Source organism: Cebidichthys violaceus, unplaced genomic scaffold (assembly GCF_023349555.1).
Source record: "Cebidichthys violaceus isolate CVI_PGR_0920_01 unplaced genomic scaffold, fCebVio1.0.p SCAF_15, whole genome shotgun sequence".
NCBI lineage: Eukaryota > Metazoa > Chordata > Actinopteri > Perciformes > Stichaeidae > Cebidichthys > Cebidichthys violaceus.
In genome coordinates, this window is record NW_027176318.1 from 11,562,793 (window position 1) to 11,587,837 (window position 25,045).

General features: G+C 44.4%; 1 protein-coding gene across 4 annotated transcripts in view; it reads right to left on the minus strand.

Annotated features, from left to right (window-relative positions):
- Positions 1 to 25,045, minus strand: part of LOC137871938 (uncharacterized) — a 63,582-nt gene that overhangs the window by 33,323 nt on the left and 5,214 nt on the right. For 3 of the 4 annotated variants that reach the window (XM_068710056.1, XM_068710059.1, XM_068710057.1), the window contains 2 exons: positions 23,263 to 23,355; positions 21,384 to 21,565 (listed from right to left, as the gene is read on the minus strand). In XM_068710056.1, the coding sequence (XP_068566157.1) occupies positions 21,384 to 21,565; positions 23,263 to 23,355 (275 nt within the window). Of the gene's footprint in view, positions 1 to 21,383; positions 21,566 to 23,262; positions 23,356 to 23,690; positions 24,113 to 25,045 lie in introns of those variants that run through there. The other variant, XM_068710058.1, reaches the window with a different exon arrangement.

The window sequence follows — 25,045 nt, forward strand, 5'->3', positions numbered from 1 at the left end:
ACAGCAATAGAGAGTGGGTTCTCTTTTGAAGGCCTATGCTCTGTAATGCTCATATAATGTTCAAAATAGTTCATTTAAAGTATTAACTGTTCAAAATAAGTAGCTAAACGTTATAAATGGCAGAAAGAGTTAAAAAGCTAGAAGTAGCAGATAAATGGTGAAACTAGTAAGCTAGAGGAAATAGAGAAACGGTCGAAATTGTTTGCTAAAATGAAGTATAAGTAATAAATGATGAAATAGTTAGCTTGATGTAATCGATATGTGGTGGAAATAGTTAACTAAAAGTGATAAATGGTCGTAATAGTTAGGTAAAATGACGTGCAGGCATCACAATGCCAGGTGTTCCTAATGTTAAATGTTGGATATTTTTCTTTGGAGCCAAATTCATCTCAGGCGACTTTCATATGTATTCTTCTACAAAACCCAGGGAGAAAATCTACAAAAGGTGCAACTGCATCAGGTCTGGTCACCAGATCCACTCACTGTCGTGCAAGACATGGAACACAAGAATCCTCTTTGGAAAAGCATGAGTGGGGAACTGAACATCCTCTAGGAAGCCCCAGGACATGAGAGAAACGCATATATGTACATAACGGATGACACGCCCTTAAAGTCACATTTACCAACATTCAAACTGGATGCAACAGCTGTGTGGAGAATGAATTACTACATGTAGTACTAGCACGAGAGATGGTGAGACGGAGGGGAAGATACGCATATGGAGAGAGGGATGAAGTGGCACGAGTTGCCTGTAATGTATTGCTTCCACAGGATGCCCTGCACGCTAAAGGAAGCCATGATTGGCCTTGATCACGCTCAGCCATTGAGACATATAGTACATGTGACTGGCAGTGGAGAGATAGGGAGAGAGAGATAGGGGGAGAGGGAGAGATAGGGGGAGAGAGAGAGAGAGGGAGAGAGAGGGAGAGAGGAAAGGGGAGATGGTAAGGCAGTGTGACAGAGTGATTTTTCAGAAGAGGATGAACTGTAAATATTGACCCTGCAGAGGAGGACAATATGTGTGTGCAAGATGCGTGTGTGATATTGTTTCCCTGCTGGTGCACAGAAATGATATCACGATAGCGACTAACTCACACTCACACACACACACACACACACACACACACACACACACACACACACACACACACACAATTCAAGTTCTTCACTGGTCTGGAAAATGCAGTAGCTATGAATCTTATTGAGACGAGATGAATTGTTCCAGTGGTTTACGTGTATAGTTTTAGAACTGGGAACTTTTTAAACGTGGAAGATTCTCTCAAGACGTTACAGTACAAACCCTTAAACCACACGCGAGAAGGTGAGATGTTTTTTGTTCCTCATCATATGACGTAGGAGAGTTTAAAATTCTTCTCCTAAGCCGTCCAATGCACAGTGTTTATGAAAATGCGGCTGCTCACCTGAAAGAACTTCTTAGCCCCAAATCTCCCAAACTCCACAGAGTGAAATCAGATGACCCCTTGCCCCTTTGCACCCCGTGACTAATCCTCACAGCAGACCGGGCCTTCAGCTCAACTACCCCCCATCTTTGGAATGCACTTCCCCACCATCTACGAGCGCTGCAAACCTCCGTGTCCTTCAAAAGAGGCCTCAAAACCTTTTAGCTCGGGAAGGCTTTCATTCATTCATCTTTTTAAATTGTAGCACTTTACCTTTTGGTGAAATGTATGATAAAATGAATTAGTACAATCTGTATCGACTATGTATTTATAGTGAGTTATCGGTTATTACTTTTTTTATTTGCCAAGATACTCACAGCTGCCCAGGATTTAACGAGCGCTGAGCTACTTTTCACTTCACTCACAAATTCATCATGAAGCAATTTATACTGTAAGGGTTCATGAACAGGGTCTGTATTTTTCATTACAGATCCTGGGATAGGGTTTTAACTTTTATTTATTTATATATATATATATATATATATATATATATATATATATATATATATATATATATATATATATATGTGTGTGTGTGTATTTATGTGTGCATTTATGTGTTTTTACTATACGCTGCTTGAAACCTGCAAGCTACGAAAAAGAATAATAGAATGTTTTTTCACAGCCCAGCTTTGCTTTTACACTGTCCTTGATTGTAGACCGGTACGCGGAGCCTCGGACTGTGGGACAGAGCGTAAAAGCAAGTATCTCACGCCAAAAGCGTGAGAGCTGGCAACCCTGCTCACAACAAAGATCACAATTGTCATGACAGACTCGCTCGCCCTTCTTCTCTCCCTCTTCCTGCATCTCTCTCCCGGCCCTTGTCCTGGTATGCCCTCCCTCCCTCCCTCCCTCCGTCACGCCGCTGTCCCTGTTGAGCGACTCATGCATGGATACAATGTGCTCCACTGTGCTCTTTGAAGGCTAGCATTACTGTTCACACGCAATCTGCACCGAACACCGATATGTTTCTCCCTCTTTCTCGCTTTGTTGTTTTCCTCTCTTCCCTTCTTTATTTTTCTGTTTCAAGACACAGCTGGGGAAACTGGTAAACCGTCAGACATATTTAGGATCGTATCGCAAATTCCCACTTTTACTCAAGTGAAGGTAATAGCAAATTCCCTTAGTGTAACAAATTAAACTCATCGCGTAATATTTTTTACAGATTCACACATTCTCAGGCACATTTACCCTCATTTACCCTGAAAGCTCGGATCCCAAAATACGCAGTATCTGCTGAAAATTAACAGCTTGCATCTTTCTTCGATTACAGCTTCACAAACAGCCACTGGTCTCACCACAATCGCATTATGGAAACTAACTGACGCTCTTCCTCTAATTATTTCAAGTGCACCAGAAACTTAAATCACGTTACGTCTGTAGAAAAACAAAAGTTGAACCTTTAAATGAACGTGATGTAGGTTCACAATTACTGTGTCCTAGCAATTACATTTACATTCATTTGTATAAAGATGTTGATGACCGAGTTATTCATTTCAAGAAGAAATATTCAAACATACAGGCTATCAATAAGTACTTCAAAAGTAAGCTCTGAGTCCTTCCTCTCATCTGTCAATTGTTTCCATGTGCTCGACCTCAGGAATCTCTCCTGGATATTCAGAGCATGCCGGAGGGAATATGATACCTGACTTTCTTTCTCCACCTCTCCCCTTGTTTTCCCCACTCTGAGTCTCAGTGGCAAAAATATTCCCTCTCTCTCTTTTTTATCTCACCTCCTGCTCCCCTGTGTGGACTGACTGTTAGTGCTCAGCTATAAGCACAGTACGGTGTGTGTGAGATTTAATGTATGTGCATTGAATACCTTCAGGAATATGTGTGTGTGGCAGGTCTCCAGTGTCATTCAGTGATAGCGTAGTATAGGAAGTAAATTAACTCATTGCTGCAGGGCTGCTCTCCCCTTTCCTCTCTCTCTCTCTCTCTCTGACAGATCATTTTCATAACCACTTTTCTGAGGTCACAGCCTCGTCTGCAGTAGTCACGCAACCCCTCGCCTGCTCAGTCAGCTTTACATGCGCGCGCGCACGCACACACACACACACACACACACACACACACACACACACAGTAAATGTACACGTATGCACACATGTGCACACACATTACTACAGCAATACTACACTACACAAAAGCCCGTCTTAAAGAGACAGCGGCTCTCTCCCGGCAGCCACAACATGTTAGAGACTCTGCGTTTAAAGGGTCAGCGTGTCTATTTTTGGCTCTCTGCGCTCAAAGCATTCCTCCACGGCTGGCGACACACATGCAACCTGTGGCTGCGGAGTGGTAATGCAACACGAGCTGAAGCTGATTTTTAGATTAACATCTTGACTTTTGGAAAATTTCAAAATTGTAACCATATTTTTACTGGGCAGAAAACATAAACAGGGAATTAATGGCGGTGATGCTCCTGTTGTTCTTGCAGCATTCTGCTTCTGGGGATTCATAAGAACGATCTCTTTATGCGGTCGGTGCATACATAGGAAGCAATCGCTTTACCTCACATGTGACTCAATGATGCCAGTTGCTAGTGCAGGTGAGAGTCAACTCCTCAGTGATAATGTCTCTCTATCCTTGACGGTCTCTGTCTCTGAGTGGAAGACTTCCTTCTCTGTGTGAAGCAATGAGATGGAACCTCACTGTCCTGTCCTGACCGGGTGTATCCGTCCGTCTGTCTCCTCCTCTCCATCCTCTTGTTTCTGTCTCGCTGCCTCTCCCAACACCTCTCCATCCTCTCATCACCTCTCTACCACCAGGATAGCCCACGGAGGACTATACGGTAACTGGGGATGACAGCGAACCAAAGACGGCGAGCAGGGATGAAAGTGAGTGCCAGTGATTGGACCGGGTTCAGTGAAGACGGTGAAACAAAGGGATCGTTCATATAGCCGGCCCCCTAACATACATGTAGATTCCTACAAAGGTCTGGTTTGTTGGACGAAGGATGTGTCTGAGACCGGATACCAATATTAACTAACAAGGATGTTGAAAAGATGCGCACAAAAATAACATTGCATCCCTTTTACATTCACACGCTTTTGTGATTTAATCAAATAGAGGCGTCTCCTCAAACATTCGTCAAGATGGTACTTGTCTTTCCATTGCTCAGCCAAACTGTCAAGTACGTCAGAGGTGTTTGTACATACGTTCAGAGTCTCTCGCTACCGAGGGCTTCTTGACATTTGCCGCCAGCCGTCCTCATCACTTGAACATATGTCGGGGTGATTAGGAAGACACAAATGAACAGCGGTAGACTTTTAATCCATTATTCTGCTGCCAGGCCCCCTTCGTTACTGCTGCTAAGCCTGTTAAGCTTTCTGTTCCTGCACGACGCATGTAGTTCACAATGACGGTCCTAGCTTTGTCTTAAAGGCTCAGCGTTCACTTGAAGCACACGAGCGTATATATATGCCTGAATGTACTGTAAATATGTGCGAGCACACACACAAACCTAGCTGCTCTCAAATAGTATTACCTGCGCTCTAGCTGCATAACCAAAGTGGACATTTTGACATTTAGGCTACACAGAGAGGATAATAATTCTTTACAAGCTGAAATGAGATTTTCTAGCTCATCAAATCTCAGTTTGTGTTTTTTTGTCATGACATCACCAGCAGGGGAGGGGAGGCCGTGAAACAGCCTCAATAAGGCCTGGAAATTGACTGAGAATTTGGCTGGGAGAGGTTGCATGAGAAGGAGAAGGACTTGAAGTAGCAGGGAGGAGAGGCCTGCCAACAGTAAAGGCTCAGGCCTGAAGGCTTTTGGCAGGTGTTTTGACTCTGCTATCCATCCAGCTGCTGACTTAAAACATGGGAATCTATTAGCCGTACAGACAGCCTGTAATCTCCGCAATCTTCTGTGCTTTTACTAATTTCTAAGAATCCTGCAAATGTACAAAAAACGCTTCTCTGACTAGTAGATGAAGAGATATGCAATCGTGCAACAAGATGACTATTTTTCTGGAAAATCTGAATCATAGTTAATTGTCTACCACAGCAGCCTCAGCCTCACCAACCATCATATGGGTCTGCCAATTAGGTCAAGGTCTGAGCGTTTTCTACATGAATTGGCCCATCTGACATTTTAACAAAGATGCTGGTCCAAGGATGGATGGATGGAGAATTGGTATTGTGATGGCCCAATGAATTATGCAATAGGGTTCCTCTCCTTTTATTTTACGCCTCCCTTCTGCCTTTTTGCAACCCCCATCCAGCCCTCTCGAACACGGGCCTGTGTTGTAAAATCATTCATTCATCATCTCTCGCGACACGTTGACCTCATTGTCAAAGCCTTCTGATTGAGCAGCGGCAACCCTCATCTCCATCGAGTCTAAGCCGCGGTCAGGGTGAAGGGACAGGTGAGAGCAACAAAAGTAAAGAATCGACGGCCTTAGTCACAAAAGGCGAAAACAATGAAAAGTGAGTGAGTGTGGGAGGCGGGCCAAAGCCGCACCAGCAGGCAGACAGGTTGAGGTTGTGCAGGCCTCCAGGCAAAGGAGTGGTGGCACCACAAGAGAGGAAGGATTAAATGGAAGATTAACAAAGCAGAGGACAAAGAAGACAGCTGCCTTGACGTAGGAATAAAATGACAATGAAAGTGATACGTCAAGAAAATCATGTACGATAAAAGGAGCCCCAATGATTTAAGGGGCATTAAATAAATACGTCTACACTACTGCTATATATTCAACACCACCAGTGTAAACTCACTGAGGGAGGCTGCCCTGTTGTGACTTTTACATTTTTCTGTAGTTAGTTCTTTGGACTCGTTTCCCAGAAGAAGCCACAGATAACTCCTTTGTTTTAAGCCAACGCCAAAGACAAAGGATTTAAAATATGAGCAGATGGTGGATGATCTGCTCACTTTTACAGAGATCCAAACGGCACATCTGATCGAGCAAGAACACCACTGACAGGCACAGGACGATCTGCGTCCGCCGCTCCTGTGTGTGTGCATGAGAGCGGATATTTATAAAACTATCACCACATTATCATGCCCGAGACATGTGAGCGGGTGCGGCATCTTCATCCTTAACTCGTTTAGGACATATTGAGGTCATTTTCCCCGGGTTTACACAACATTGCGTGAGAAGGGAAGGGTATCCGGTGGATCCAATTGCCCTCTGTGAGGGCGGCAGCGCCTCTATGAATGTGGCCTTTGAGTGGCGAGAGGCCAGTAGACATGCAGACAGCCTGTACTTACTGTAACTGGGAAATAGGCCTGATGCGACTTCAAACAGCCACAATGATGTTATTATGGTCCCCCCCCCCCCCACCCCACCCCCCCTGCTCCTTCCCAAGCCTGTCTCTCTCTACTTTCTGAGAACTTGTTGCTCATGAGTCACAAGGAAGGAGTCTCCAGCGATCTGTTGTTTACCCTCACATTACCCACGGTAGAACAAATCACTGAGCTTTTTGTTATCACCCCCTCTAAGAGAGACTGAAGTGGATTTATCCAAAAGCTGTCATCATCTCCATTTACCCCGGAGAAACTGAAGCGGACAAAAGTGCTTTCACACTTCTAACTTAAATTTATTGAGCAAAAGAAGGACAAGAACGTTGGACGGCATGCAGTAACAGAAGAGGAAAAACAAGGATATTATTTTAATAACTTGTAACGGAGGTCAAAGAGGATCATTCTGATGACTCTTCCACTATAGTGATAAGCAATGCACTAATATAACTTCTGAAGTGACAATGCTACACTGACTTTGCTCCTAGCTTTGGGCAAACAAGGACCACACACTCCTTCCTTCCTTCTAAACTGGGTTATCCATGTCTTTAAGCCGAGATTTGCTGTTTTCCCCCCCGAAAAATCAAACGAGGCCTCCCAGCAGACGTTTGACAGGCAAGAGGTAGAAAAGTTCAACATCATCCCAAGCAAAGCAACAATATGATGGCATACAGTAGCAAGTGAAAACAGCTTCAACTCATATCAGACAGATATGGAAGTCCTGGTTTCACAAAATGACGCAGGTGGAAGCGACGGACGGCGAGTGGATGTGACTCAGTGTTGACTTTGGTGCTATATTTACCCGTTCTTTCAACGCTGGTGGAGGCTGTCATATCAGCATCTCCTCAGTGTCACCGTGTTTGCTGGGCCTGGCTAACTTTTGATGGTGAGAAACTGGGTTAGACTTCAGAGTGACAATTCTATCACATTTAATTCGTCATAAGTCACCCCTTAAAAAAAAATCACAATAACACAAACTTTGTTCTGAGAGTTTTTGTAATGCAAATGGAGGTTGTGGTACTTTATTCTGCTCCAAGTTAACACTATCACACTGTATCGACGCTAATGGTAGATATATAAATATACACCTTATACATTCTTAAAAACAGGTGAAAGTGCATTTAAAATAAAAACTATTTTATCTCGTTCTGCTGATTTTGTTTTCAGTAAATAAAGATGTATAAGAATCAATAATATACTAAAAGCCTTTGTGGTACCTTGAAGTCTAAAGGGCTGAATATGTGAACGCTCTATATTTCAGGCTGTATAGTCAATATTTAAACATGGTCCCTCTTTAATCTCCCTGCTCTCAAGCTAATTGTTATCCCGCGGTGTGAAAAGCTCTTGCATGTGTTAATCTGGAGGCAGAGCCAGGGAAAGCACTGAGATCCATTACAGGGCAAGAAATACTGCGTAGGAAATAAAGAATGATTGAAAAATGATGGGAGTGGTTTATGAAAAATAAACATGGGTGGAAGCCACTTCCATCTCTTCATTTGACACATGACACTGTACGAAAACAGGGATTAGACTGTCAATGCTCTGACTGGATAAATGTGGGTATGTGTGTGTGTGTGTGTGTGTGTGTGTGTGTGTGTGTGTGTGCGTGTGTGTGCGTGCGTTTGCGTGCGTGATGCATATTTAAAACATTTGCAATTTGATGACGAAAACAAACCCTGGCACATTAGCATGGAGAATTTCCCAGCTCCGCACGCAAACCTAGAGATGGGGAGGGCCCCGGAGTGTGTGTGCGTTGCTGTGGGTGAAGCCGGCAGCTGTTTAAATTCAGTCTGCAGTCTTACAGCGCACCATGCCAATTTAAACACGATCCTCAGGGACAGAAACAGAGTCAGACACTTCTCTCCACCACCTCTTTCTGTCTCTCCCTCCTTCTTCTTTCTTTCTTTAACAACCACCACGATATCTACGACCCCGGCCTGCCGTGCACTCAGACCTCACTTATCTCGCTGCATTAGCCATTAGCTCCTGCACCTTATACGATGATCCTACTTGATCCCTTTGCTCTCTGTCATGTACCATCTTGGAGGGGTCGTGTCATCGCTGCCTGATGAATAAGTCATTAGATCAACGCTGTGCTCATCCTGAAAGGTCCAGAAGCTTGGTGCCCGTGGCTCCATTTCAAATGAGGTCACAAAAACAAAGGAACCTCCGTGACAGACAACAGCTCTGCCACAATCGAATAAAACTGAAACACTGTGGAAGATAAAAATGTCACACGCTACGAGAAAAGGAACCATTTTATGCTCTTGCCGGTGATATTCTGCAACTGAAACGTTTTATTTGAAATTTCTGACGTCAAAATGCAAATACTGAAAGAAGTTGAACTGTAAATTTAGCGCCGAGTGAAGTTTAAGCGCCGAAGGGAGTTAAAAAAAAGCCAGCCGAGGTGTACGGGATGAAGTCAAAGTGAACGCCTAAACAGAGACTAGTGCCAGCTCCAGTCTATAAATTGAAAGATGATGTCAGTTGAAATGTTAGCGCTGGATGTGTCAGTTAAAGTGAAAGCCTAAAGACAGATAGTGCCCGCTAAAGCGTGTACATTGAAAGATGATGCCAGTTGAAGTGTAAGCCCCCACTAAGGCCTGAAAGCAGTTGCACTAAATCTGCAAACAATCTAAGAGCAGTGCAAGGGTTAATAGCGTCGGTCCGAGTGTGTAAGGAGTTAACGTGTCCGTAGAGAAGAGAAGAGAGGACGCAATCAAAGTGGACATGTTGGTGGTACAAGCAGTTCAAATAAGAGATAAAACAGGAGAAATGAAACTCTAATTACAGATTACCAACTGCTTCTCACCAACACTATGTCAAACCCAAACTAGTGCAACTCTGACAGCCTTTACAAGTGTGTGTGTGTGTGTGTGTGTGTGTGTGTGTGTGTGTGTGTGTGTGTGTCAATTAGGGCTGCAGCAGGAACGACTTTTCTTTCATTTGATCAGATTAGATAACCTTTGATCCACTGATAGTAGCTATGAACTACTACGATGCATTCATAGCTGCTGCTCTGAATGTAGATTAGTACGATGCTTCATAATGGAACAGTTACATTTCCTATTTCCAAGATGTGTGATTTCAACAATCCAAAGAATGTCATGAACGGAAAAAAACAACCTGCAACACAACGTTTAAAAATAGCATTCTTCTCCTCTATTATTCACTCACTACTTCTTTCACTCCTTTTTTCTTCCCTTCTTCAGTTGAAATTACAGTTTAAGGAACTCAGAAAGCCTCAGAGAGCTTTCACCATAAACTCCCCCAGTGGGGCCTGAGTGTCGGAGATGTTAGTGAAACCAGCATTCAGACACACACACACACACACACACACACACACACACACACACACACACACACACACACACACACACACACACACAGAAAAACAACAGGAAAACTTAGCTGGTTTCAAGTTTTTCAGTAGAATTAACAATTGATAACACACATTTATAAATAAAGGAAACGCTTCTAAAATAAGAGTCTTGAGTCAATAGCATGTTTTTGTAGTGCGTAAGTGTGTGTGTACACGTCTGTGATTATGCTAAATCATCACTTCCCACTGGAGCTTTTCCTCATTGGCTTTAACAGCGTGAGGACATTTCAAGTGAGGTTGATAAACGATCGGACACCAGATGAAATCCTTTGCCCTGCCCGTCATTCTTTTTTTTCTTTTTTTTTTGCAGCGCACACATGCACAAACACACACACACACACATCTCAAATAAATCCCAGTGAGCTTTCGGGCCTCTCCACGGCTCTGTTTACTGTTGAACACTTAAGATATACCCTTCTTTCTCCGAGCTAACAAATAACGCCTGGGGGGCTGGAGGGCTGAGCCAAGCACAAGTCACGCAACTGCCTCGCTCTGTCTGTCTCTCTCAGTCACACACACACACACACACACACACACACACACACACTCTGGCCATCCTGACTCACTGGATACCTGGCTGCCTGGGTGAGACATTTGCCCCTGCAGATCTGTCCCTCTTTAACAACGCGCCTGGACGCTGTCAAGTCAGAGACCATCCCGCTGCCGCTAACTGATGTTTGACTTCACCTTGTCTTCCTTTGCGGCGCCCAAGTGAAAGTGTACGTGTGTGTGTGTGTGTGTGTGTGTGTGCGTGTGTGATGAGATTGTCTTCATCCGCTGCTCCTCCAGCTGTACCCTCTGCTTGCGTCTCTCTCCACCCTAAAAATATTTTGTCAGGCTCACTCATTCGGTCATAATTCAGCAGAGAGCAGGAGTTCATGCAGAGTTCAGACTGCTATGGGTGCACAGAGTGCAGCGGAGGCCTGCCAGCCAACAACAACAAAAAAAACACAAGCACAAACCCTTTTAAACATCCTCGTGCATCGCATTCTTCACCTTCAAATAGCCCTCAATGTGGCCATTTCTCACTGAAATACATGTTTTTCCATGTACAGGATGCACAGCAATATGTCCTGGTTCAGTGTCAGTTACATTGTGTGTGGTGGGCTTACAACACACTCAAAAAACGCTATTCCCCACCGAAGCTTCTCCAAGTGACCCTAACTTTACATGACATGATCTGAAGGACTATTTTTACTCGGGCGAGTTACGTGCTCCTGTTTTCCCGTATCAGATGCTGATGAAAGGGGACCTCATCTGGCTGATGGTAGTTAGCGTATGGAGCTGTACCGGGTCAGATGCCACCTTTGCTTAGTGATCTTTCCAACCGCATGGAAACATATCGATTTACATTAGGGAACAACAGCAGGGACCGGGCCACTGTTGCACACTGAAGCATGCTTCAATTAAGATAAATGGAGGTGACAGACAAAACAAACGGTCTGGTGTACAGTGCGCCCGGGCACAACCTGGTGACATGTAGTACTTGTGGAAGTCATGCCACGCGAGTCTTCAGAGAACAAACGCAGCAGGTGACTCTGCTTATAACAGGCTTACGCTTTGGTTTTCCTTTGCATTAATTCCATCACTCGACTAAGCGTTGGCGTTTACACTGAATGTATGCAGGTTTAAGCCATCGTGTCTTCAGGATTTAACAAGCTGACAGTGTCACAGTCCAGGATCAGGATGCATTCAGGTGAGGGTTGCAGAACGTAGACACAAATGTGACGCAGTTTGTGAAATTCATACAGCACTTTCCTGTGATTTCTCCCTTTCGCACCACTTGGCTGCGCCACGGCGTCGTCCCTGTGAGACGTTGATCAGCGTCGTGCCAGAGCCGCGGTGTCGCCGAGTTCACTCATCAGCCACTGTGAATAGACTCTCCATCCGCTCGGTTTAGCTATCAACAGATCGCATTACTGACACCAGTGAGCTTTTTATGCGGGTGGCCATGTTAAATTGGTTGTGCTGCAGCTAATAGGCCTTTGGTGTTCACTCGGAGGCATCGGGGGAGTGAATCTATGTCGTGTCATCAATCAGTTCATTGTGGACTGCCTCCGAAGCATGCGAACGGGACAACAGAGGGACACAGACAAGCTCGGCAATAACAAAATCCGATTCTTGGATTCTACTATTGATTTGGTTACTTGTACAATTGTAATCCCAATTAAGGCCACAAGTAGGCCTTTTTTTATTTGGTCATATTAGGCATTCCAGCAGAATTGATTCAGTTTTCAAATTCAGTCGTCTTACAATAAACAGTCACAAAACTTTGTTCCCTAAACGCAGGAAGCGGTTTCTGAGCAGAAGTGCTCCCATGCCACAACAAATAAGAAAAGGACTGTTCCGAGGCTTAATGACTTATCAAATCTCTCAAAGCTCTCAAGATGTGGCTTTGGGTGGGGCCGAATCTGTTCGCCATATTGCATGTTTGCATGGAAATCAACAAAGTCTATTTGTTTGCTGTGTGGGGGATGAATATAAATTGGCAATGTGAAATGAGTTAATCTAAGCCAAAAGGGCTGTAGTTGGGGTTACGCATGCTAGAGTGGCGTGCCTACAAAAATAGAACAGAGTCGCTGCAAACCAACAGCAGAACAAATTTTTGCGATAAGAAATGCGTCTACCAATAACAGGCCGAGGACTAACTACAGTCTGCACACCCTACGAACTTAAAAATATACTCGCAGCATGTGAGCTTTCTAATTGAATGCCATGATATAATAAACCATGTAAGACAACAGCTGGGATTTGTCAGCTTGTTTGTAGCGCCGCTGCATGCTTAAAATGCTTCCATAATATAATTATCAAGCGGAGCTCCGGGGGCTTTCGGTGCGCTGGTTGCTTCCCTCCTTGTCCCTCTGAGCCGTCCTTGCTCAGGCAGAGCGGCGCGCTAGGCGGTAGCTGTGGCAGTAATTACACAAGACAGCTTCCAACAATAGTGTTGGGCCAACAAAGGCTTCTGCTCACTCTGCATGAGTCCTGGCTGTCTATTCACACTCACTCAAACTCAAACACACACTCTACCCGTCTGTTTGCACACACACACACACACACACACACACACACACACACACACACACACACACACACACACACACACACACACACACACACACACACACACACACACACACACACTCGCACTCGCACAAAAACACACCTCCCACTGCTGCACGGCCGCCACTAGCTGTTACAGTTCTCGTCTAACGGGGGGCCCCCCCTCGGCACTGATTTGAGTAATTCACTTATGGCCTTTTGTGATCCCAGGGGGCTCCGTTGGGCCCCCCCAGGACCACAGAGCCCAGCTCCACTCAAGCGAGTTCAGTGTCTGTGGCACGAGAGGCCAGGCAGGGACAAAGCCAGTGTCATGCCTTTGATTCAAGCAACTAATGAGTTAGCTGTGAGGATCCTAAACGCATAAGGCGGCTTCTCCATTCACGGTTCTCGACACATACAAGGGATTAGCGTGGCTGGCCTGTCGCACTAGTTAACAGCTATTGTGTGGCTGATTACTGCAGAGCGGGCAAACATACATGCAAGAGGGTGGGAGAGTGAGCCGACATGCAACTGATGTGCAATTTAGCATGGAACCATTGGGCGGGTAATGACTATATGTTAGCCGCAAGAAAGGAAATAAATATACATATGGTCAAAGCTCAAATTGTATCTTAAAACTATATATATATAAATATATATATATATATATATATATATATATATATATATATATTATTATTATTATATATGTTGTATAACATATATATTGTACCAAATCACAGGTATGAAAATGGCCAAATTATTAATTAAAGTGTTGCACAAAAATGTTTCTGTATCTAAATGTTATTTGTCATTATTGTAAGTATATTACTTTAGCATATAAACCTATTTCTGTGTCACACTCACAACAAATGAACAGGGCTTTAGCATGCCAAAATAAAGGACAGGAATGATAAGACCCTGAGCACTGATATTAGGTTAGTCATAACAGTGAGAACACGTTAACATTTACACTGGGAACGTAATAAGTGGCCATACATCTACGCTTGTGTATAGAACCCGTAGCACGGAATTACAGACATCGCATGTGGAGGAAAGAGGAAGGAGAAAAGCCTGAGCACTGGCATTTAGCCTGATCACGCACTCCTCACCAAGCACATGGAGATGAGAGGTGATTTTCTTTCACAGAGGTCAGTGAAACAAACAGAAGAGCAGAAGCCCATAGGGAGTGAAAGGAGGAGAAGAGAGACACAGGAGCGTTAGTCACAGGAAGAAGGAGAGAGAATCGACACGTAATGAATGAAACACAGTAGACAGAAATGGGGTGACAGGGTGAATCTGTTCCCCAATCTGATGATGATAATCACACGTAAGAGCAAATCGTCTCTGCTTCAACAGCAGATGAGGATGTGGTTATCTATTATCAACCTGGACGCTCTTAATCAATACACATCACGAGGTCTTATGAGGGTTTAGTGACGTGAAGCTCCATTAAATGATCTAATGAACTGCTGGCAGTAATGCTGCTTTAGAAAAAGAATATCACGAGAGCTCAAATACCTCCTTTTTGTCCGCTTAGCATCACCTTTCATTGCTCATAATGTAAAAGGGTTGTAATGTACCAGCCCCGGGTGAACTGGAGATATCGTGCCACCACCAGAACAGCGCTGGCCAGTCTACTTGTGTCTGTCTTCAAGCTTGTTGTGACATGTGACATTCAACTGATATGATGGGCTGACGGGTTAAAGTCCTCGCATCCTTTGGGCTTTGAAGCGTTGCGTGTTGGAGGACTCAAACGCGCAATCGCCCTACGCAACTACGGCATCGAGAAATCTGCACGTCAGCATCGACTCGCAGCTCGTCAAGTTGATACCAATTACCCAAGAAGTCCAACTGATTCCCGGTGTCATCTCTCTCCTAATCCCTCCAGAACAGTGTGATCGGGTCAAACAACGGGGGAGAATGAAGAGGTCAATGGCTTTGGCCTTCAGTGAGTTTGAGTGTTCACTTCAAAAAAGGTATGGACAGATGTAACAAATGGGTTAATGAGCTGTGCACTCGCAACCTGAGAGCGCATGATACTAGTGCTACAGGTCAACCGAACAGGTCGCTTGCAAGTTAAATTATTCGGATTCTCGTGAAATGGTCGGTAAACAAGTGTCTACAGCCACGTTAAAGAAAAGAAGAAATCATTCTTCATTTCACAAAAAGCAATGTACACAAATATTTAAACAGTGAATCTTAGATTTACGGCGATGGACCCATCCAAGGTGTTGTACATGCTGGGTCGGCTGCATGCCAACGTAACACTGAGAGCGTGTACTCTCAGTGGAGAACGAAAATGAAACGAATAGTTTCACATTTTGGAAAATAACCGTATTTGTTTTGTTAATTGGCTAACTCTCTGTCCCGTACGTACAATGCAGCTAGTTAGCTCATCTTAGTTTAGTATATAAGTAACTAGATCTGCCTACTAGCACCTCTAAAACTCACTCATTAACATGTTGTATCTCATTTGAATACCCATATGAAAACATAAGTGTAAATACGTCTTTGTGCTAAGCTAAGCTAACTGGCTGCTGCATGAAGCCTGTGATATGTGGTATTAATCTACTCTTCTAACTCTCAGTGAGGAGGTGAATAACCCTATTTTTTTTAAATGTTTAACTACAGTATTGTTTTAATGATCAAACAACATGTGTCTGGCTCAAGCATGAATTGTGGTAATAACATGCACAAATCTCAGATCTGTACTGGAACAGACGTAAAGAGTCTAAGAGAAGGTGAACAAGCGGCAATATTTAGCAATGCGAACAACCGCGGGTTGCAGTCTACGACTCACCAGAGATTTCCAGAGCTGAGCTTTTTGTTTGAAGAACGAGAAACAACAGTGAACTGACCACATCCTGACCTTTCTAGTGCTGAACCTTTTCACTTCATTTCTTGTCCACGCGGCTTGCCGATTTGTCTCGGCCTCTGGCCGACAGTCTCGTCTGCCTTTGGGTTAGGGAAGGAAAAAGTGGGGGGTCACCGAGAGTTTAGTAAACACGAAGTCCGTCCATAATGTGACCTGATACACATTTCACCCCCTGAGCAAAGACTCAGAAACAGCACATCACGCTGCAGCACTTCCCTTTTTGGGAAAAGCGGATGATGTGCACACGTATTGACTGGATTTGACACAGATTCGACATGGAAAAGGATTAACACACATTTGAGGGGCCGTGCGACCGTGATATTCTCTTAAAATTGGTAGATGGATCCAGACCGATTGCTTTGTCTTGTTCCCTCCTTCCTCTATTGCACGATGGCGGGCCGGTTACAAAACCGTGTCCTGTCTGCTGGCTGACGTCACAAGTGGCTTGTGCCTGCCGTGAGTCTGCGGGCTCTGTGGGCTTCCTCTTCCTCTTTTATAAAAGCTCACCCAGCATTTAGAGGCAGACGTACACACGTACCGAAACTCACTGCCACGCGTTCCAGAGACTGTAGCGACACAGAAACACGCCGCAGATCTGAACGCTGTATGGATTTCATGTAGCAGTGAGGCGATCACCATGCCAAGCTACCAAACTTGGTATTGATGGGTATACTCGAGTCGCTCATCAAATGTTGTGTGGCTATGTGTGTGTGTGTGTGTGTGTGTGTCTGTGTGTGTGTGTGTGTGTGTGTGTGTGTGTGTGTGTGTTTCCATACCCTGTTAACACCCAGACTGGACTGACAGCTATGAGGGAAGGTGGGGCTTTAATTGCGTGGGCTTCCAGACACACACACACACACACACACACACACACACACACACTTATAAATACACCTTGCTGTGATGTGGATACATTTACACCACAGGCATTTATATTTGGGCATGAAATTGTTTTGGTGGTAACTTCAGGGGTTGTTGTGATGTAGTGCAAGACAGTAATGGTTTTCAGGGCGGATCATTGACTGAAAGCAGAGGAGCAGCCCTGGAGTCAAACCGACTGTTTAACAGGTTGTGTGTGTCACTGAGGTCAGTGTGTAGGTCTACTGTGAGATTTAAAAAATACAAAAATAAACATGCAGGAGAGAGTATAAATGAAGGGAAAAACAGTGGATATTTGAGTCTGTTGTGGAATGATTTGGGTTCATGTATTATTTTGCAGTGGATGCATAGGATGGATTTTAGCTACAGTACAGGAAATACAGCAAAGGAAGGCCACACAGTGATTGCTGCTATCAGATATCAGTACCACGAGGGTCAAGAGCTCGGATGGTGACAGACGGAGTCAAAATAAAAGTCTATCACACTTCATCGCACACAGTCACAACAACCGCCACGTTCACACGTCTAACACATTGTCCGGGGTTCCACGTCAACGTGAAGCCGCGCTCTGCTCCGAAAACAAACAGCGGAAACCGTTCCGGCCATTCCGGGGATATGAACCTCTGATCGTCTTGGTCACAAGCTTACATGCTTCACAATCTGCTTTTCCTCAAAGATTTCTTGTTTGAAAGTGCTCTGCGTTATCAGAGACACGGGGAGTGTGTCTGTGACCACATTACACACACACACACACACACACACACACACACACACACACAACCTACGACAGGAGCGCCAACATCGCGTTAGATCTCATGAGATGCATATCATGCCAGCAGCTAACATTAATGCATTGGCATGGGTTACATTAGCTGATCTCAAGCCTAGAGCAGTGCAACACACTAGGCTGAACGTTAGGGAAGAGGGCCTGTCCTTTATTATGTGGTCTCCAGGTCCTCCCATCTGATTCTCATCACAAGCCCCGTTGACTTCTGCTCTCTCTGTTAGAGTCACTTTCACTTCATATTAGTGCACACAGGAAAAGAGAGGGACGGAAGGAGTAAAGGTGCACTTCTTTGACAAACTCATGATTGTTTTTATGCCACTGAAATAAAAAAAAAGTCATAACAGTAATACAAATTAATTAAAAAGGAAAGATTTTGCCTTTAGTTACCTGATCCCTTCTGAAAGTACGGCCGCAACCTGAATAAATATTCAAAACAAAGCAAAATTAAAATAATGAGGGAAAAAAAAGGAGCCAAACAGAGTGGAGGAGAATTAAAGACAAAGGAGGAGGGATAGATAATCCTTAGGGTAAATATTTAACAAACTCAGCAATTACAGAGACCGAACATGGAAGAGAAGGGAACTGCAGCCTGCTGACTGTCAACACACACACACACACACACACACACACACACACACACACACACACACACACACACACACACACACACACACACACACACACACACACACACACGATCCTACTCGCTTGGGCATCTGCCTAGAAATGCTGAGAATAAAGATTCCCTGACCTAAAATGAAAATTAAACAAAAAAACATGGGACAAAGCCCGTAGGCTATGAACTGATGATTTGGATTCTTTAAAATGATTTATTTGTTTGAAGGGGCCCCTGGACTTGTGGCCCACTTCTTCAACTGGGGATAACTGAGGCAGCTGCATCACTATACACTAATAATGGACGAATGTTTGTCCAGGCTGTCCATTAAAAGTCAGCTTTAATGTTAAAGTGTATGACCGTTTGAAGCTGAACCCTAGAGTTGTGGAATATAAATATCTTTTTATAGCCAAATATATCCGTCACACATCCTCGTGACACGGGTATTTTACGAGTGGACATTTGCGCCCTGCAGGCAGAATAAACAAAATTCCATTCAAAAATAAAAAGGGAAATTACATTTTATTAATCAATGTGAAAGTGCATGAAATAGAAATAGCACAGGGAGTTCGTCTCAGGTCCCGTATCTCATTGTGCCCGTAAGCACATCGCAGCTGAATCTCATGGAATATGATGAATAAGGGAAACTGGATGAAGTGATTCTCTGTCTGCTGTCGCTGTTTATTTACTCACACACACACACACACACACACACACACACACACACACACACACACACAGCCTGGAGGTGTATTTGCATGAAGTGCATAGGTACATACTGTTCACTTTGCTCCACCCTTGAGCAGTCACGCAACAGAGACGACCGGTAGAATCTCAGTGTGCTCCTGAAACCACCTGCCACACGACTCTCTTCTTCTCCTCTGTCTGTAAACCTTCAACCGTCTCACAATGCAGTCGATCAAGTCAGTGAATCTATGTTTTAAAATGAGAAGAACAAATGACACCGTCCCGACATGCAGCCACTCGATCACCACTAACTGAACCAAACATCAGCGATGACTGGGTAGCAGCTTCCCACAGTCCCCCCGGTGGACAGAAAGGAGAACTGCATCAGTGTGAGCAGGAGAATCTTCATTCCTCCTCTATGAAAGAGTTTGTCAATGCAAACAAAACTCAAGGCGGTTTCACCGCGTGTTTTCAGTGAGTGACTCAGTGTTTGAAAGAGAAGGGGAATAAAGAGGTTATGGCTGTTGTTCCAAGCCACAGGAAGGATGTGGATATGTACTTGTTGCTCATCTTAGATTCATCTGGAGGAGCTCTGGCCACGCTCCATGTTGAAATATCAGCGGACAAAGCTGCGGCTCTGAGAGTCCAGTGAGAGAGGGAGGGCAGAGCTGCATACAGAACCAAAGCCATCGTGTTCCACTCTGATTAATCTCATTAGTGCAGCATTAAAAGCCAGCTAAGCTGCTCACTACTGCCGCTGATAACAAGGCACCCAGCAGTGTTGGAGCAAACAAACAGAGGCTTTTGCTCTAATGCATGTTCACAGAGTTCGGAATATAAATAATTCCTGATAAATGCCGCCTTCGCCACAAATGCTGGTGCCGTCACCGCTTCGGAAGATGAGCACAGAAAGCTATTAGCAGGCAAATACGCACACGACTCATTCACAACACACCTTTCAACACTTTCCACACACGTGACTGAACCGCCTCCGTTCTCTCTCGCGCGCTCCTGCGGTTGTGGTCTTTATCTCTGCGTGATCTCTTATCCGGGAAAGGCACCCTTGATAAGTCCAATTAGCACCTGTACTGAAACTTTGCGTGATGGCTAAGCTACATGAGCATTCGGGGTAAAACAAGTAACTGTGTGTGTGTGTGTGTGTGTGTGTAAAGTTACATGACTCTGGCCAACAGGATGCCAGTTGTTGGGTGCCATGCCAAACCAAGGCAGCAGATGATGGAGATTAAGGGCGCCGCAAGGATCAGAGGAGCAGAAGGTGAAAGAGGAGAGCCGCATGTGTCGAAGAGGTGATGGCTGAAAAACTTTCAGCTGGTCAGAACTGTACAAAGCCCTTCCCATGAGGACTTTCATTCCGGACCAGGACCAGGAACACAGTGAGCCTGACAGGACCTCTCTATGCTGCCTCCTCTCCTCTGCCCTACGCTTCCCTTCATCCTCCGTCTACTTTGTCACGAGCATTTTCCCTTTCAATACAGAGGGACGATGCTTATTCTTTGCTCTTTATGTATAAAAGGCTACCCCTTGTCTTAGAGCTGTCGCATCCAGCTGTGGCAGCAGCCTCTGAGTTGATATGGCAGTCGCCGAGGCCACCGGCAACGGAATGCGTTCTGAAGCGGCCCATGAATATTTGAAGTGGATTGTGGAGCGACACGAGGAGAGGACGGGAGGCATTCGGTGGAGGGTGGGGAAACGAGAGTGTGTCTCAATATACCGTTTAATTACATGCTGCGACAACACACACGAAGGGTTGACGGGGATTTGGGGAAAACGATGCATCTATGGAGACGCTGCCTTCCTCAAATCATCAGAAATCATCCTCGCTACGTCAGCACGGGAGGATGAGACAACACAAGAGACGCGTTCTCTGTCTGTTAACGCATGACATGACGTGTTTCCTAAAAGACAACGCAGAACAGAACAGCTCCTAATGCAGAGGCCGAGGGGCTTCTTCCCCACTCAGCACACGTGTTTCACTAATATGGTTTGGGGTTAAGGAATATATTTTTTTAATCTTTATAAGGCAATATTTATTAAATGATACAGAATATCTTTAAAGTGACATTTTCCATAATTTTACAAAAATAGTATTTATATTTATTTTCCACTGAAACCAGGATAGTATTATATAATAATAATAATAATAATAATAATAATAATTTTCTAACAGTATAGATGTTTATGTATCATTTGTTTGTGGGTCAGTTGTATAATAAAAATGTATCAGAGGTGAACAACATTGACCCATATGCCAATATGCAAATATGACATTATTAACCCCGTGAATCCAATCACAACTCCCTCTGAACCCAGAGACAGACACACGAGAACCACACACCCCGGCCCCTCCACCTGCCGCTGCACAAACGTCGTTTTTCAACCTCCTTTACCTTGGAAGCAGCTCTTGACGCGGAGGTAGGAGACCGCAAGGCGCAGCACGGACAGCTTGTCCAGCTTGGAGATGACGTCCGGGGGGAACGGCAGCAGGCTGGCCAGCCGGTCCAGCTCGGCGTTCAGCCTGTCTCTGTGCCGCTTGGACGGGTTGGTTTTCTCATTGGCAGAGGACGGCTTCCTGATGGTGAGACGGACAGAGGGGAGAGAGGGAGACGGGGTTAAATGGGCATCGGGGACTCGTGTGGGGACGGACCCGAAACCAACCAAACGTCACGCTGAAAAATAACAACAGCTTCCACTAAATCACGTTGGGACAAACTTGAAAATCTTTACACAAACAAAAACAAGTGGAGCGATGCCTGACTCGTGAAAAACAGGGCACCAAACCATTAAAGGGAGCATTGGAATGAATGTATTTTTAAGAAATGCTTTCTGGCATTTACTGTTTAATATTCCTTCCTCCGTATAATCACTGCACAGCAAGTAGAGCCATATGATCAAATGAACCACACTAGTCTGCACACGTCTGTCTCTTAACTGTATTTCCTTTAGAATCAGTCCACAATGATTTGTGTTTACTCAAATGACAAGTGTCTTAATTTGGCAGTAAAATGTGTTTCCTTACAAATGAGTTGTGTTTCTCTATCTCTCCACGCTGACATAAATCCTGTGGGTCTACTTTATAGTAATATATCTGTATTTACCTAAATCCACTGTGGCTCTTCCACTCTTCAAATCAACTCCTGATGTTAAAGGTTTTGGACTTATTGCACTATTCCTCTCGGTGCCGCACAGCGCATGAAATGCTCCTTAGGCACAGAGTTATTTGTGTGTTCTAGGATGGGGTGCCGCGGCGCTACGAGCCGAGCTTCACACGATCCGCGTATGTAATGGTCAGCTGACAGTTTCTGATCAGACGGACGGAGTAATGTTACATGAATGCCTGGACTCTGTTTCATTCTGGCGGATGAATATAAAAATCACACACCCTCCACGAGGTCCTATCGGAATCTATACAGAAGAACACGAGAATGTGCCGTTTTGATCGTGTTATTCAACCAAACTTAAGTTTACTTCACTGCTCACTTGTGAGTTCTACAATATTCATGAGGAACTAAAAGAACCAAAACAGCCTTATTATTTCAATATTAAACAAAGTCCTAAAATACCTTGTGGCATGACTAGCAGACTACACATTCAAGTGTAGTTCTGTCCAGTGCACAAACAGTATTGATTTGATGTGGCAAAGACTTCCTCTCAAATCAGCAGCAGAGGCAGAGCAAAACATGAAAACTTTATAAATGCCACAGGCCTTGTTAAATTACCACTTCCCTCCTCTAAAACTTATATAACCTACTCACTATTCATGACATCAGCTGACAAGATGGCCCAAAAACTACTGTCCTCTGCATTTAAAAAGCCAGGACACCTAAAGCACACGATTGACTCCTCTGCCTGTGGGTAACAGACACGCTGCATTTAAAGCAAGAAAGAAAACACTATATATTATGAATCTTACTCCACTCACAATAATTAGGATTCAAAACGGACGCAAATACTTATAGACTTGGAATATTAAGCTATATGAGTATAAGAGGCTTATAATTAAATGACCACGGTGTAATAAGTGCTTTATTATTAATATTATGCGTGCTATGATCGCTAGTCTGCTAGTTATGTGATTAATACATGTCATTCCGCGCTACAACGATATAAAAAAATACCAACAGCAGCTGAAGCTGAAAATACATGTACACCTCCGTGGTGTTGCTGCTCTGTAACTTCCGAATCATAAGAGTGACGCCACCCTGCACGTTAGCAGGAAAGTGCACCAACAAAATGTTATTGTCACAATATTCGAGCTTGCTCCTTAACTGTTTCTGGACGGGCTTCCTCCTCTTTCTGCCCGCGTACATGCAGTCTCCCGGAGGTATCATGATCTCGCGCTCCGTGGAGGTAACAGGTGCGCTGCGGAGGAGACAGAGAGGACGTTAACTTAACTTAACAGGTGACACAGTTAGAATTAAGGGAAATGCAGTGAATCCCGGCATGCATACAAATAAAGCATATTAAATCAATTTAAGCTGTAAAACCTAAATGTGTTAATTAGCGCCGCAATATTTGTAGCAGATGAACGGTTAATAGCGCACTAACAATTGCTTTATAGTTAACTACAACACACCGGTGCAACTCGTGCAATCAATATTTAGCAAAGTCAGATCCTTAAAAATAAAGAGTAAAATAAAAACGCTTTGAAGGAAAGTAAAATCATGCAAGAGACGTGCAAGAATAAAAGCACTGACCCCAAATCCCTCGGGATATCGGTTAATTCCAGTATAGTGATGGCTGGGGAGTCACATTCACTTAAAGTGCAGAAAAGAGGAGACGCGTCTCCCTGGGTGCACCGACTCGGTAACGCCAAATGATAAATCCAAGAGAAATGAAATGAGTCGGAGAGGTCCTGTGTGAGCTCCGAGCTGATGTTTTCATCAGCTTTGCACTGCTCGGGGCAGATGTTGGCTGATGCTTTATACCCAATTGAGTCGCCTTCACTTCCTCGCGTTTCAGGTGGCGGATTCCTCTGAATGACATGTCGAGCTCTTCGCACGCAACTCTGTGCCTCACAAACAGAGCGCGAGAACACACACACATACGTGCGCGCACATACACACGCGAGGCTTAGCCTGCGCCGCTTTCAGGGACTGTCTGCATATGTGAAGTACGAGCTTTCAATCTTTATATGGCCTCCTATATTTGTGGCAATCGCTTTTATATATACATATATATAATATATAATATATAAAACCTGAATGACTATTTTTGTTCTCACGGTGGCTATTCATCTGTGCATACTTTAGTAAGAAGGTTAGCGTCCTATGCAACATTAAGAAGTAGTGGCTACAAGTATTTTCTCTTTATTCTGTGGCCACAAATTATTTGGTTTAGGCTACTAAAATCATTTTAAAACGCCACCGACAATACCACTTTGCTCTCTGTATTAAATTGTGTTTATTTTCGACTTAAATACGTGTTAATGCGTGTACAGTTTGCATATTTACGAGGAGCACGTGAAAGCAGCAGCGGTCCAACCCGACCCGAGCCTGTAGCCGCGCGCAGCGCACACACATCTCCAGAGCAGCGCGAGGGGAGGGATCACACGCGAGGGGCAGCGGCAGAAGCGCGAATCTTCAGATTCACGCGGAAGCTAACCGGGGATAGACGGCGGTTACGGACCGGAGGGTTTTGCTACAGCGGCCCATTAAAGACAAACACACATTTTTTTACTTGACTATAACACTACGTTGGATGGGACTGGTCTTCTTTTAACGAATAATGAATTCAGAGGACGTAGCTTTCAGGGTCAAGGCTCTCCGGGATTGATTTGGCAGCTGCGTCAGGTTTACACCGGAAATAAGATGACTACACCTTCAAAAGAAAAGCATTACTGTGTCACGGATGTGACAGTGTAGTGGGGTTCACCTGTAGAGTCTCAGCTACCACTTTGCGCGTGAAAGGACTGATCGCGTGCATTATTATGTAATTTTGAGTGTCGCTGGGCCAGATAGAAATGACTGTAACGTCTCACGATGTATATCTGTATGTACGGCTTTATTATTACCGGAAGTGCTCCTACAATCTGCTCGTCTTCACAGCGGAT